This window comes from Ochotona curzoniae, unplaced genomic scaffold (genome assembly GCF_017591425.1).
Source record: "Ochotona curzoniae isolate NIBS_2020 unplaced genomic scaffold, NIBS_Ocur_1.0 patch433, whole genome shotgun sequence".
NCBI classification, from domain to species: Eukaryota; Metazoa; Chordata; class Mammalia; order Lagomorpha; family Ochotonidae; genus Ochotona; species Ochotona curzoniae.
The window spans coordinates 912,708-926,399 of record NW_024467010.1 but is presented as its reverse complement, the minus strand read 5'-3'; the positions used below and the strand labels follow the sequence as shown (position 1 = coordinate 926,399).

The 13,692-nt window shown below is 59.2% G+C and overlaps 2 protein-coding genes, 1 long non-coding RNA gene and 4 other non-coding genes across 7 annotated transcripts; 1 reads left to right on the top strand and 6 right to left on the bottom strand.

The window, feature by feature from the left end:
• Nucleotides 1-996: 996 nt before the first annotated feature.
• TRNAP-UGG lies at nucleotides 997-1,068 on the bottom strand. Its single transcript has one exon. It is a non-coding gene; the product is annotated as a tRNA-Pro (tRNA).
• A 578-nt stretch (nucleotides 1,069-1,646) lies between these two features.
• TRNAR-CCU lies at nucleotides 1,647-1,719 on the bottom strand. The gene has a single exon. It is a non-coding gene; the product is annotated as a tRNA-Arg (tRNA).
• Nucleotides 1,720-2,104: 385 nt separating this feature from the next.
• Nucleotides 2,105-2,177, top strand: TRNAK-CUU. Its single transcript has one exon. It is a non-coding gene; the product is annotated as a tRNA-Lys (tRNA).
• A 777-nt stretch (nucleotides 2,178-2,954) lies between these two features.
• On the bottom strand, nucleotides 2,955-3,027 carry TRNAR-CCG. The gene has a single exon. It is a non-coding gene; the product is annotated as a tRNA-Arg (tRNA).
• Nucleotides 3,028-3,557: 530 nt separating this feature from the next.
• LOC121167889 (putative caspase-16) lies at nucleotides 3,558-5,880 on the bottom strand. Its single transcript, XM_040997592.1, has 6 exons — nucleotides 5,613-5,880; nucleotides 4,970-5,192; nucleotides 4,675-4,791; nucleotides 4,340-4,414; nucleotides 3,957-4,060; nucleotides 3,558-3,671 (listed from the first exon to the last, which is right to left on the bottom strand). Exons 1-6 carry the CDS (start codon nucleotides 5,748-5,750, stop codon nucleotides 3,558-3,560), a joined length of 771 nt encoding a protein of 256 aa, XP_040853526.1. The 5' UTR covers nucleotides 5,751-5,880.
• An 86-nt stretch (nucleotides 5,881-5,966) lies between these two features.
• LOC121167864 lies at nucleotides 5,967-6,639 on the bottom strand. Its single transcript, XR_005885655.1, has 3 exons — nucleotides 6,531-6,639; nucleotides 6,346-6,434; nucleotides 5,967-6,005 (listed from the first exon to the last, which is right to left on the bottom strand). It is a non-coding gene; the product is annotated as an uncharacterized LOC121167864 (long non-coding RNA).
• Nucleotides 6,640-8,374: 1,735 nt separating this feature from the next.
• LOC121167888 (zinc finger protein 213-like) lies at nucleotides 8,375-11,902 on the bottom strand. Its single transcript, XM_040997591.1, has 4 exons — nucleotides 11,375-11,902; nucleotides 10,654-10,768; nucleotides 10,115-10,339; nucleotides 8,375-9,263 (listed from the first exon to the last, which is right to left on the bottom strand). Exons 1-4 carry the CDS (start codon nucleotides 11,771-11,773, stop codon nucleotides 8,614-8,616), a joined length of 1,389 nt encoding a protein of 462 aa, XP_040853525.1. The 5' UTR covers nucleotides 11,774-11,902; the 3' UTR covers nucleotides 8,375-8,613.
• Nucleotides 11,903-13,692: the final 1,790 nt, after the last annotated feature.

Genomic DNA, 13,692 nt, shown 5'->3' with positions numbered 1-13,692 from the left:
GCAGAAACTATCCCATAGGTTGACCATCTTGAAGAAATAATATCCAGTTGCGATAACTTTAGAAAAAGCTTCGCTGGGAGCCTGGTGACCCTGCTTGTCCCCGGAGGGTCTCAGGGTCACGAAGGGCCTCTCAGGGCAACGCAGCAGGCCTGGGGGCTCCCTGTGGGCTCCTCCTATGGGCCCACCCTAACCAACACCACAGTCTAGACATTGCTTCCTTGCAAAGACAATCATCTCACGTGTTGGTCTCACCACCCCATGCCAGGAGAGCACCCACGGAACCAGGAGGCCCTGTATATCGCTTGGGCACACCCCATTCCATCCGGGGCGTGCTGGGGGCACAGGCCCTCCCCACCACTGGGGTCCTGTGGTTGCCCTCACCCAGCTGCGGGCCCCTGGCAGTCCCTCAAGAAGGAACTGGGTTCTGTGGATGTTCTGAGAGTTCGTGTGAAGTTACAGCTGCGGTCACCAGAGCCTAGCAGAGCAGTGCTCGGGCCAGCCGAGCCAGTCACGTGGGCAGGGAGAGGGTCTGAGGATGAAGCACCAAGGAGACCAGTGATGGCAGAAATCTCTCCAAAGTCTGTTTACTGCTCCTTCACCTCTCCTTATGTATTCCCCAACCCCCACCCCGTCCTAATTTAGCCAGGAAATTGGATACAGATGAGTCCAATTAGTCTAGGTGTTTTTAGCCACGAGCCCAGTTCCTGTTCCTGCCCAGCTTTACAAGTGCTATTAGTTTCTTAGCCCACAAAGGGGTGACGGGTGCCGCACAGTCACAAGGCAAGGACAGACCCTCACATTGGGTTACACACAAAGAACCGAGGGAGGAGCTGGTGCAAATGAGCAATGGAAAAACTAGAGCCCTGGTATGAGGCTGTATGCAAAAGTGGAGGTGTTGGACCAGGGACCACAGGCGCTAATCACAAGATTTCAATGCGTTGCGCCCGGCATCCTGAGCTGGCCTGGCACGAGACTCTCCACGAAATTAAAACAGAAGGGCTCGTCCGGGATTTGAACCCGGGACCTCTCGCACCCAAAGCGAGAATCATACCCCTAGACCAACGAGCCGACGGGACCGGGTTCTGCTGTGAAGTCTTCGGAGATCCGACCGGCGGTTCCACCCTCTGCCTCCGGTCCCGCCCCGGAGTGTGTGGTCTGAGTGCGGTCTCCCCTGCAGAGGCGCAGCGCCGCAGGCCTGACTTTGCGGACGCTCGCCCTTTCCTCAGGCGCTGCGGCCTCGGCCCCGGGCTCCCGACGCTCGAGCTCCGGTGGCGGGTGACAAGAGGCTGCAGCCCACCGGGGAGGGTCGGGTAAGCCTGTGAGAGTGCGGGGTTCTCTCCCAGGGACCCCAACTCAGGACCCTGACAAGGAGACCTGGCCCCTGAATTGGGGGTTGGGGGCGTCAGATTTCTGTCCTTTCGGTATATGTGTCTTTCCAATAAAAATAAATTTAAAAATAATACTAAAACAGGGATACCATCCCCAGCGCTTTGCTCAAAGAGGCCGCCGTTCAGCAGATTTGCAACATCTGGCTTCAGTCAGAAGCTGACCGTGGAGCGTTCCGACACAGTGTGGAACAGAACCGGCCTTGGTTACATACTTCCGCCCCCTGTGCACTTTTGCTAGTGTCTAAAACGCTAGCTCTCTACCCCGAGTGGGACTCGAACCCACAATCCCTGGCTTAGGAGGCCAATGCCTTATCCATTAGGCCACCGGGGCCGACAAGAGGCGCTCTCGAAGGAGCCGTGGACGACTCTGCTTCCCGCGCAGGGTCCCCGGCAGCAGGCCTCCGGGTCCCGGCCACGGGGCCCGCTCGCGCCCCCCGCCTCGGGCAGCCCCCCAGGAGCGGCTGGGCCTGACGCGAGCGCTCAGCCCGGCCGGGCTCCCGACTTAGGGCGCGGGCTCCCCGGCGTGTCCGGGATCAGCGGAGAGGTGACGTTCCTGACGGCGCCGGCAGGGCCTCCTGGACGCGGACGTGGGCGAGCGGAGGCCACTCTGCTCTCTCCCCGCCGCCGGCGCCCCAGAGCGCGTCCCGGGGAGCACCGGATTCCGAGGGGGCAGAGCCCCGTGGGCCCTAACCTCATGACCTCCAGGCTCCCACAGCGCCCGGCTAGCTCAGTCGGTAGAGCATGAGACTCTTAATCTCAGGGTCGTGGGTTCGAGCCCCACGTTGGGCGAATGCTTTTTCTTTCCTCTTGACTCGCTCTAGTGAGCCCCTGAAACGCGACCGACGGCGGAGTCGGAAGGCGCCACTCACCGCTGGGGACCCCGCTTTTCCTCTCCTCAGCTGCCGTCCTCACCGCGCCTCTGCTTCGCGGCGGTTCTCTCCCCAGCCTCGGCTCTGCGCCCGCGCTCCGCCTCAGGTAGCCGTCTCCTTCACCTCAGCCCTCACTCAGCCGGGACCCGCGACCCTCACTCAGCCCTCCTCAGCCGGGTCCCTCACTCAGCCCTCCTCAGCCGGGTCCCTCACTCAGCCAGCCCTCACTCAGCCCCCCTCACTCAGCCCTCCTCAGCCCCGGCTCTCTGCTCCGAGGCTCCCGAGGCGGGAACGCCGGCCGAGCCCTCACCACGGAGCACGCACGTTCAACAAACACGCAAACGCTTCAGGGCCCACGCACAACTACCGGTCTTTCAAGGGTTGCGTTCCCATGGCAAGAAGTCTAAATCACCTGTTAGATTTCGGTTTGCATTTTTTAAAACTGTGGGTAATACAGTTAGGAAGAAAGGTTCTGGGGCATCTAAGGCAACCGTCATCACCTCATCGCCAGCATCCGCTGGATTTTTTACAATACAGCTCCGTCCAGACTGCAGCGCTGGGTTCTGAGTTCGTTGCCTCACCCCGACTCGCATAGCCCAGGGTTCACCGAGCGGGTATGGGGACTGAGGAGTGCCCGGGTGGTAGAAGGTACAGCCTTGCAAGAAAGAAAATTTTCCGCGAAAATACAACCCTGCAGCGACCACGAAGGGACTCGAACCCTCAATCTTCTGATCCGGAATCAGACGCCTTATCCATTAGGCCACGCGGCCCTACAGGAACGGTGATTCCAGTTTTTCCTATAAAGCCTTCTTAGAGGCGTCTGCGCTTCCTACTCCAGTGCGCATGCCCTGCCTGGAGCACCGCCCCGCCCCTCGCGGCTCCGAGCTCCTCCCCACGCGAGTGGGCTGCTCGGCCGCAACTCCCGTGCCTGTTGGAGTACCAGGCGGTCCTCCCGCCGCGGGGCACCTGCAACAACCTATTTTGGGGCCTTCGAGGCGCAGGCTGACCTCCGACCGTGTCTCCGGAGGAAGCGGAGACCAGAGGCATGACCCGGTCCCCCGTGGACGTGAGGACATCTCGCCCCGCCTGGCTGTGTTCCTTGGGACCCTCGACGCCCACTCGGACCCCAGGGCTGCCTTTCGTTCCCCACTGTTTCGTTCCAGGTGCTTCATCCCGATATCTCATTTATGTCACAGATCCCCGAGAGCCACGGTGGTCATTCACAGTTTATTGCAGCCGAGCACCCGGCCTAGGTGGCCACAGGCAGGCGAGGCGGGCTGGATGGGGCAAGCCGCTAACATCAGCCCCGCAGGCAGAGCCGGCCCCGCAGCGAGCTCCGGATCTCCAGGCAGGCCTTGCGCGGCTCGTCGCTGTCGGGCCCCAGCACGTCCAGCTCACACACGCGCCTGTTCACCTGCGGGGCCCCAGCCCATCAGGTCCTCCAGTGGAAGTGCTGCCTTCACATCTTTCAGCCCCAAGGCGCCAATGGCTGCTCTATTCTCCCCCACCTGCTCCCTGCCCTCCTCTGCCCCTCACAATCCCCTCCCCCTCCCTTCAAGAGAAGAACCGCCCCTCACCCCCACCCCCACCCCGCTGCTTCCCTGGTGGTCTCAGCTGTGGAAGGCATTGGAGGGTCATCAGAACACTGGGGCCAGGGAGAAGGGCCAGCCTAGCCCCACCCACACCCCACCCAACACACCTCAGTCAGCAGTTCCAGGAGGTCTCTCCTGGGGTCCGCCCTGAGGACATCCACCAGCGTCTGGATGAAGTCAGAGCCCTTCTCATCCCGATAGGCCACACAGCCTACACCAAAGGACCCAGAATCGGGATCAGGCCAGGCCTCCTACCTTCGCCTTCCAGAGTTCCCAAGGGCCGACTGGTGGTGGAAGCTGAGGAGGGGGCAGTCCTGGGTCAGTGCCAACAACTGGACTCCCAAGACTAGGGGAACAGGTGCCCACTAGAGAAGTCAGCACTGAACACGGGCTCACCATCACTGCCAGGGCAAATGTAGGGTGGGGGAGGCTGCATTGTAGCTGGCACCCCAAGCCCAGCTGCCTCTGTGGCCAGAGGCTGCGTCCTCACCCTCAGAGGCTGCGTAGACCATCAGCACGTCTGCTTGGCTGCAGCTCCCTGAAGTGGGACCCCTGAGACAGCCGCCTGCAGACAGTGACCTCCAGGACGCCTCCATCCCACAGTGCCCCGCATCTGGCTCCAGGGCAGACGAGACAAGCATGAGAGCTCAGGGGAGCCAGTTCGCCCTGCTGACTCCAGCTTTGGTACGAGGCCTTCCCAGAGAGAGGCCCCGGGGTTCTAGGAAGGCTTTTCCTTCCCATTGTCTCGGCAGCAGCATCTCTGCAGACACCCCTGGAATGGTCTCCGGAGGTTTCTGAGCCTGGGCTCTGCAAGACGGGACCCACCTTGAGCATCAGCATGGACCTGGAGAACATCTGCATGGGAGGGGAGGGCGGGGGGTGCCCACAGCCAGCGCCGGTACCAGGGCAGAGCCCTCAAACTCCTGCCAGCATCCCTGTTCCCTGGGAGGAGGAGAGAGAGGTGGACAGCAGCCTGCAGAGGGGGCCGGGCACGCCCATCACTCTGGAGGATTTAGGGCTTTGTTCATGGGGCAGGGACAGGTGGTCAAGATTTCCCAACAGCAAAGCTGGCAGCTGACCAGAGCAGGAGGAGACCAGCAGAAGGCCGAGTGCCACTCACCCCCACGGCACGCCTGAACCAGGATGATCTTGGGACAGCTCCGCAGCGTCGGGCAGCAGCACAGCTCCTGCACTAGCGCCTCTGGCTGTACCTCCTGCTCATCAGCCCCCAGCAGCTGCCCCCGTGGCCCACCATGGGCCATCAGGGCCATAAGCACACAACTCACAGGGCCCTGGTGGGAGTCCAGCTGCTCCTGGAACCGGGCTAGCTCCTCCCAAAAGGCCTAGAGTGAGGGTGAGGTTAGGGTGAGGGCCAGGCCGAGGGCCAGGAAGGCTTCCTCAGCCCCACTCACTGGGACTCCACATGCCAGGCTGAGTCCAGGGAGCAAGCCCAGCAGGGTTGTGGCAATGTGGAGGTCGGCCCATTCTTCTAGAGCTGGGGCTCTTGGTCTGTCAGGGAAGCTCCAGAAGGAAGTTACATGGCCCGAGGAGAAGACAAGTGCTGATGAGAGACCCTTGCAGGGAAAGCTCTGACCCAGGAAAGAGACCCAGGTGATCATACAGGCCATGACAGCAGAAGGGCAGTAATGACTGCAGATTAGACTCAAGAATGCACTTCCTGTGAAGGGTAAGTTGCCCACAGTCCTCCCCGTCCTGGGGCATCCCTTCAGAGCCTCCACCACATGTTCTGGGCTTCCCCTCACCTGGACCGTGGGGTCTATCCTCAAGGTGGTCTGGAAGCCCAGGGTCCGACACAGGCCCCCTAGAGCCTCCACATCACGCGCGGCTCCCGGCCGGCCTTGGGTCACAGCCAGGAGGAGGGCAGCTCTGGCCCCGGACATGTCGTACTGAGCACTGGGAATGGGTTCTGCCTATGGAGAGGTGCGTAGACTCATCCACATGGCCTCAGGGGACTCAGCCCTTCACCGTCTTCTGTGTCCTGTGGGCCGCTGCAGGCACATGAAGGATCACACCTTGCCCCTCACCTCCGGCCTCCAGGACTCCTCGCTTCCCAGGCACAGTGCCCCTCTCAAAGAGCTCCGGAAGACTGGGCAGCACACATTCCCCCCAGACTCATCAGTCACCCTGCAGAACAGCTGGGAGGGTACAGCCCAGGCCACGTCAGAGGGGCTGCCCCTCACTTCCCGGTCATCTAGGGACTCCTCAGCCACCCCCAAGACTGTCAGACCTTGCCCCAGCACCATGGGTCCTACAGATGTCGACTGCCAGTGTGGGTGCTGAAGTGGGCAGCAAGAGAAGCCAGAGTATACACAAGGAAGGCAAGGAGGGCACCATTGACAGCCTGGGAGGGACTGCACAGACTGGCTGGTGCTCAGGGGGTGAGGGGGGACAAGGCTTGGAAGCTGATACCACGTGGGCAGAGCGAATAGGTGGGAAAGCACCTGCCAACCAATGTAATGGGCCCAATGCCCCCACCTCTGTCAACAGCTGCAGCAGTGACCAGTGAGGACAGCGGCCACAGAGCTCCCGGAGGCTGGTAAGGAAGGGCCCAGATTCCGGGGCGGCTGGATGGAGAAGCACCAGTCTACAGTGAAGCTCTGGCCGACCCCCACCCCCCCTCTGCCCACCCCAAAGCCAGGTACCCCGCCCTGGCCACTCACCCTCAGGGCCACTTGAAAGCAGCAGGAAGACTTTGGGACAGCCCTGGAGGACCTCACAACAGCTCAGCTCCCAGATCAGCCTCTGGGGCTGCCTGAGCTGCCCACGTGGGGCCACCAAGGCCACGAGGGCACAGCCCACAGGACCTCCGAGGGCATCCAGGTGCTTCCTGAATGAAGCTAGCTGCTGCAGGAAGTTCTGGTACAGAGTAAAGGCTGGCTGAGACCTGGAGGCCACAGTGGGAATGAGGGACTGGGGTGGAGGGGAGGAGCGAGGGCTCACCTGGACCAAGGCCTCCGTCCTCTGGCAGCTTTCAAAGCCCAGGGCCCGGAACACACCCTCCAGGGCAGCGATTGTAGCGGCAGACACCCCAGGACTACTGAGTACCAGGGCCACCCTCGGGCCCTGCATGCTGTACTTCCCCTGGGGAGGGAGACAAAGCCACAGGTGGGCAGGGCAAGGCCAGGCTCAGGTGGCAGTCAGAAGCAGGTTGGGCCAGGATGTCCTTCCTGCTACCTTTCTGCCCAAGCTGTCGCGAGTGTCTGCCAGTAGTGCGGCTGCCTGCAGGGTCCCGGCCACTAGGAAAGCCATGGGGGCAGGTGGGGCTTCCTCTGCACATTGAGCTTTCCTGTGCCTCCTCCTCCACCAGCCGCCACGGCTATCAGCTTGCTTTATGATCTGAGCTGGACTTCGTCCCCTTCTGGAACCCTGGGTCCTGGGCCTGGCAGGTCACTTCCTGACTGGGGCCAAGCCTTTCCCTGAGCTAAGAACCAGTGCCAAGTCCTATTCTTAGCTCCTAGCCCACGTTCCTATCTGATCTTGTTACACCTGAGCAGCTCTCTGAGGAGCCAGCCCCCAGCTCCGAAGAAGTCCTTGTACTGGCCCTGCCACTGCCCCAACCCCAGCCCCACCCAGATGGACATGTCAGCACCAAGCCCTGGAGGGAAAAAGCCACCAGGGAAATCAGTGCCAGATACAAAAGGAGACCCACAGGAACTGTGACAAGGATCATGCAATATGTTAGATGGCGGCAAGGGGTCTGGCTCACAGAGCAGGCACCAAGTGACGTTGTGTGTCTGCCAGGGCCCCTGAAGGCCACCATCAGGTAAGCAGGAAGGACTCAGTCAGGTGGCAAGCAGGGGCCCTTCCTCTGTGAGCACCAGCAGCCAGGGCCAGCCAGAGGGCAGGCTGTGGGGAGCAGGGACAGGGCCTCCAGCAGACTGTAGCTCTGGATCCACAGAGAGCAGCCTAGGGGTCCCCACTCCCAAAGGCCACATCTCTGAGTCCCTTTTCCTCATTTCAGGGGCCAAGTCCTGCCTGGGAGTGAAGTGGGCACAGGAGCCGGTGCCCCAGGTTTCCCACCGCTCTTTGGGATCCAGTCCATAGGACCACGGTGCCAGGCAGACAATTCTGGGTCCTCAGGAGCTCATGGCAGTGATGGGAAGGACACAGCAGTGGGAGGCAAGTCTCCCTGTTTATTCCACACCCTCTGGTGGAGGGCCTACAGTTGGCCTCTGCTCATGGAAACCAGCCTGCAGACTGGAATACAAAAGAGCAGATGGAGTGCTAATGTTAAAGTACAAGCCTTGCCCCCATGGCAGCTGGCCTTGATTGAACTGTTCGTCTCCAGGGTTGAGCCCACCACTGCACGCACTGGCCAGTGGTGGCTCTGAGGCTCATGTGCGACAGAGAACAAGACAGCCCACACCCTCACAGCCAGGACATAACAGAGAGTGGCTGTGACCTGGAGCTGGAGGGGTAGGGGCCATCGGTCTGGCAGCCCCCTGAGACGGGGCCAATCTGCACAAGCTGGCAGAATTGAGAGCCTGGCCAGGGAGCCCTTGCACATAAGCAGTAGCTAAGAGTGCTGGCATGAGGCTCCCATAGGGTCCTCACGCTCTCCAGCTGTCTTGGGCCTGGGAAACAAGCACAGGGAGAAGGCCGAAGAGGCAGCAAGATTACAGGGAAGTGCGGGGGGTCTCCAGGAGCAGTCCTGGGGTCATCCTCCATGACCCCCAGGTCCATGGACAGGCCCGTTGTGTGGAGGATCAGGCTGCACTGTGGCGCGGGGCCTCCCAGGGCCGCTCACCCCACGGGCTGAGCCATCTTGGCGTGCAGGCTCTGGTGGGTGATGAGGTGCGCACGCTGCTTAAAGCTCTTGTCGCATTCGCTGCAGCTGAAGGGCCGCTCGCCGGTGTGCACACGCCGGTGGTCCAGCAGGTAGGAGCGCAGCGAGAAGCTCTTGCCGCAGTCGCTGCAGCCAAAGGGCTTTTCGCCCGTGTGGATGCGCTGGTGGTCGGCCAGGTAGGCACTGCGGCTGAAACTCTTGCCGCATGCGGAGCATGAGAAGGGCTTCTCACCCGTGTGCACGCCCTGGTGCCGCACCAGGTCCGAGGAGCTGCGGAAGCTCTTGTCACACTCGGCGCACTTGTGCGGCTTCTCGCCTGTGTGCGTGCGCTGGTGCCGCACCAGGTCCGAGCCCCAGCGGAAGCGCTTCCCGCACTGCCCGCAGCTGTGAGGCTTCTCTGTCGCCAGGTCCTGGAACTGCAGCCGGCTCGTGGGAGGCCGACGCCGCCGCGCCCCCGCCAACCCGCCCAACGTCACTCCGGGCCGGTTCTCGCTCTCCCAGGCTACGGCCTCCTCGGAGTCCCAGGACAGAGCCCCGCAGCTACCCGCCTGGCCCCGCACAGCTGCCTCTAGCTGCGACCTCTTGCCGGGCCTCTGGAGCCCTGGACCTGCAAGGAGAGAGCAGGGCAGTGTCCTGAGCCCCATCGGCACAGGCTGGGGTAAGGGGGAACCCCAGCCTCAAGTTCAGAACCCCTGGACCCAGAGAGCCAGCAGAGCATTAGCATGGTGATAAAATGCAATTCCAAGCAACTCCCGGCGGCTCCTGGAGTCCACCTCAGCTGACCCTGCTCAGGGAGGCACACGCTAGCTAATTCTGCGCCTACAAGTCTGTCTAAGCTGAAGGGCTCACACTGCAGCTAGCTCAGACCCCAGCTCTGACTACACCCAGGCCAACCTGATACCTGCTGGCTGCAGAGGGACCCATCAGGGTTGGCTGACCTGATTCCCTCAAAGGCTCCAGTGAGCTCATTTCTGGAACATTCCTCCTATTTGGACCTGGAGGAGCCCTGGATATGGCCAACCCATATCAGTGAAAGATCTCCTAATCGTGTTGAGAGAGGGCTCTGCCTGAGCGAGGGGCGGGCCCTGTGGCAAAGACCAGGCTTGATGGGCACCCCTACTCCTGCTGAGGTAACCTCCCCACCATGTCTGATCAGTTACAGCCCTGACCCTCTCTGATCTCTCTTCATCTCAGCTTCCTTATCTGTGAAATGGGGACGACACTTCAACGCACCAGGAGTGAGAACCAAAGATAAAAACTCCCTTAAGCGTGCCCACACCATCACACCTTACACATACACCCCCCTGGCCCCACCAGCACAAGAGAAACTGTACAGGAAAGTCCCCTTTGGAACTGGCTGAGGGTTTGTAGCAGGGAAGACTAAGGGATTTCCCAAGGGGAAGCGAGCTGCCTCACCTCACCCCACTGCGTCAGGGCCCCAGTCCTACACATACTCACCCAGGGTGGCGTTCTGGGAGTTCTCACGCTTGATGTCCCAGAAGAGATCCCTTTGAGCGGGGTCTAGGGAGCCCCATTCCTCCCGAGAGAAATAGAAAGGAATGTCTCCCAACACCACAGGTCCCTGGAACAAGATGAGAGGGCCTGGATCGAGCTGCCTTGCTCCGGGCTCCCAGGAGGAGGCCAGAGACAGAGGAGGCAGGGCCAGCGGTGGTGATGGTGCTGCTGGTGGTGGTGGTGGTAGTGATGGTGGTGATGGTGACGGTGTCACAGAAAGAAACTCACAGAGACCCCAGAGGCCAGGCCGGCATCCGTCCTCTCTCTGGTACTCGCCTCTCTGAGACACGCAGGAAGTTGGGCTACAGGCAAAGAACAATTCAGAGAAGCCACCCAGGCCCAGGACCCATACCTCACAGCCTCCCCGCAGCTGCACACAGGGCCCGAGCCTCACCAAACAGAATTGTCCTTGCAGCAGTGCTGGGGAAGGGACCAGGTCCCTGCCTGGCCACCAGCACCTGCCAGAATGGAGGCTTACTCACCACCACAGCTGTCCCGCTCCTGGGGCACGTTCTGTGCCCCTGCCATCGGAGGAGGCCCCTCGTCCCGAGACCCCTGGCCCAACACCTCAGATTCCACCTCCTCAGAGGGCACATCCTGTGCGGGAACCACAACATGCCGGTCAGCACCGAGACCAGATGGAGACAGAATTCTAACCCCTGGGAAGGAGACACAGGACACGTCTTTCAGGATGCTGGGGCATGCGGCAAGCCATTGTCAAGCATTGAGCAGAACCTTCCCCCACAGACCAGGAGTCACAGGCACTCAGCAAGGAAGGAGGAGGGCAATACTCCTGCCGAGCACAGAGTCTCACAACCCCTCTGCTCTCAAGCATCACCCCAAAATGCTCCTGCAGTGAAGGGCCCAGCACCCTGCAAGGCATCAGGGTGCCCACGAACCACTCTGCCTGCCTTCCTACTCATGCTTGGGCATGGGGTGCACACCTCTGGCCTAGAGCATAACCCATGTGGAACTGAAACCTCCCTGCTGGATGGAATATGTCCACTTTGTTCTATGAAACAGCCCTCCTGTACCCTGGAGGGCGCCTCTCAGCACCTCATGCCATGCTACCTCATGCTTGTGCACACGCTCCCTCTGGCTCAGTGTCTCCCCTGGCCCAGGAGTGTCCTGGAGACTTGTCTCCATGGAGACGACCCCTTGTCTTCAGCCCACTCTTCTCTGGACACGGGAGGGGCCCCTCACCTGCAGCCAGGCTTTCACCGGCTGCTTCTGCAGATCCTCCACCAAGGCGACAGCCTCCTCGCCACTCCCTGGGCACTGTTCCTGCACCCAGCTCTGGATGTGCCCTGGCAGCACCGTCAGGAACTGCTCGAGCACCAGCAGCTCCAGGATCTGCTCCTTGGTGCGCAGCTCCGGTCGCAGCCAGCGGCAGCACAGCTCCCAGAGGCGGCTGAAGGCCTCATGAGGCCGTCCTACTTCCCTGTAACAGAACTGTCGAAAACGCTGGCGGCATGCCTCCACATGCCTGCTGTCTGCTTGCTGGACAGACTCTTGCTCCCAGGAGGGATCTTCTACCTTCACGATGAGAAGCCCTTCCCGCTCCCCAGGAGCCTGCTCCAGGAGCTCCGAGGGGGCTGCCATGCTCCCCAGCTGAGGTTCAGGGCTGGCCAGCCTCAACCTGGCCCTGGAGGTTACCCTTTTAGTCTCCCACAGGGATCACCCTTGATGGCCAGGTTGGCATCTGAACACTCCTGGGGAAAGAAGAGTAGGACAGGGGGTGGTGTGGAATGGGGGTGGTACAGAATGGAGGCGATGTGGAATGAGAGTGCGAAATTCATTGAAAACACATACTATGAAAACATTGCCAGCATCTTGGTGCAGTGGATTAAATCGCCACCTGTGATGCTGGCATCCCATGACTGCCTGCTCCAGTTCCAGATGCTCCACTTACAATCCAGCTTCCTGAGGGGGAGCCTGGGAAAGCAATGCAAGATGGACCATGTGATTGAACCCCTACCACCCAAGTTGGAGACCTGGATGGAGCAGCAGATTCCTGGCTTTGGCCTGGCCCAGTCCCGGCTATTATGACCACTTGGGGAATGAACTAAAAGATAGAAGACATCTCTAACTGCCTTACAAGTAAACAAATAAAATGTTTTTTAAAAGAAAAAGTTATGTATGGAATTTTAAAAACCGTTTGTAACAAGATAAAAAACTTCTAATTCAATTTTTCCACCAATTTTTTTAGTTAACCCAAGGCTGCAAGCATCCCAGTCTCCAACCTCTGACATCCACAGGGGCTTCCCTCCTTACTAACCATTACTATAGAACCTTGCTCCCACGATTCCCCCAGCCTACCAGCCCAATTTCTATGGTAGCAACACCTAACCTCACTCAGGGTGCTGCCACACCACCAAACCCATGGCCGGACTGACAACTGACGGACTATAGTTACATCCCGCAGACCCCACTTCAGGTGATACAAACAGTAACACCTGCAAAACTACTTGGAAAATACCACAGAGCTGTAGTCACAGTACAATTTTCAGCACATACGGTATATTAAGTTAAAAATGCTATGAATGTATCTGATGGTTGAATGGTGCCCTCAATTCCTCTGGAGATTTTATCTTATAGATCACATGAGCCTGTAGTGTCTTGCTCAAATTCTGAAAACTGTATTCCAAAATTCATCTGCCAGAGATGGGCTCACAGAAACTACCCCAAGCCATTTAGCCACAACTGGATTTGGATGTACCATACGTTGTCATCTTTGGTCATGTTCTTTACAAGTCTTCTAGAAACTGTATGTTGGAGTTTTAACTAGAAAAAAAGATTAAAGATTTTGATTGGACTCAGCTATATGTGGGCAGTGAAAATCTGGACAAACGGAGACTCTATGATGGACTGTGTCAATCAGTGGATTCTTCAACGACCATCATGCTTGGAGTGGCAAGATTGGCAGCGATTCATTACTGGTGAACTATCAAAACCACCTGAGCAAGAATCTCAGAGCATGCCCCACATCCGGGACCTGGGGTAGGTAGGAGTCTGGGTGGGGCTTCTCCCTCAATATCCCCCTTTACCTCAGATACATGAAGGAAACAATATGGAAATGATGGTCGAACCCACTTTCCTTTTTACCCTAATTGACTATGTAAAGATTGTCAAAAATATAATTAAAAAATGGAAAAAAAAAAAAGATAAGATTTTGATTGGAAAAGCCAGGAGCCTCCTCCAGGTCTCTTCTCCCATGCAGGTGCAGGGTTCCAAGGTTTTAGGCTATCCTCTACTGCTTTCCCAGGATATAAGTAAGGAGCTGGATGGAAGTGGAGCAGCTGGGATACAAACCAACGCCCACATAGTATGTCAACACTAAAGATTAGCCTATGAGCCAAAGTGACACGCGCCATTGCCGTTAAGAGGGTAAGAGGTATATTTAGACAACATTCCTCCTCAACGGAGTCCTCCGTCCCTGTCACCAGTGTGACCCACGACGTGCGCGTGGACCTTTCTGTGCAGTTTTCCCAAAACGGTATTCACAGGCGTGGGCGGGGGAG

Bases quoted from the DNA above. Each gene is read 5' to 3' on its own strand.
- LOC121167889 (XM_040997592.1), bottom strand. From the start codon at position 5,750: ATGTCCGGGGCCAGAGCTGCCCTCCTCCTGGCTGTGACCCAAGGCCGG. The intron at 4,415-4,674 runs GTGGGTCCCGTC...CACTGTCTGCAG, and splicing joins GGTCCATGCTGATGCTCAAG to GCGGCTGTCTCAGGGGTCCC. The intron at 4,061-4,339 runs GTGAGGACGCAG...CCTTTGGTGTAG, and splicing joins GGTCTACGCAGCCTCTGAGG to GCTGTGTGGCCTATCGGGAT.
- LOC121167888 (XM_040997591.1), bottom strand. From the start codon at position 11,773: ATGGCAGCCCCCTCGGAGCTCCTGGAGCAGGCTCCTGGGGAGCGGGAA. The intron at 10,769-11,374 runs GTGAGGGGCCCC...GTTCCCGCACAG, and splicing joins CGGTGAAAGCCTGGCTGCAG to GATGTGCCCTCTGAGGAGGT. The intron at 9,264-10,114 runs GTGAGTATGTGT...CTCTCCTTGCAG, and splicing joins CTCCCAGAACGCCACCCTGG to GTCCAGGGCTCCAGAGGCCC.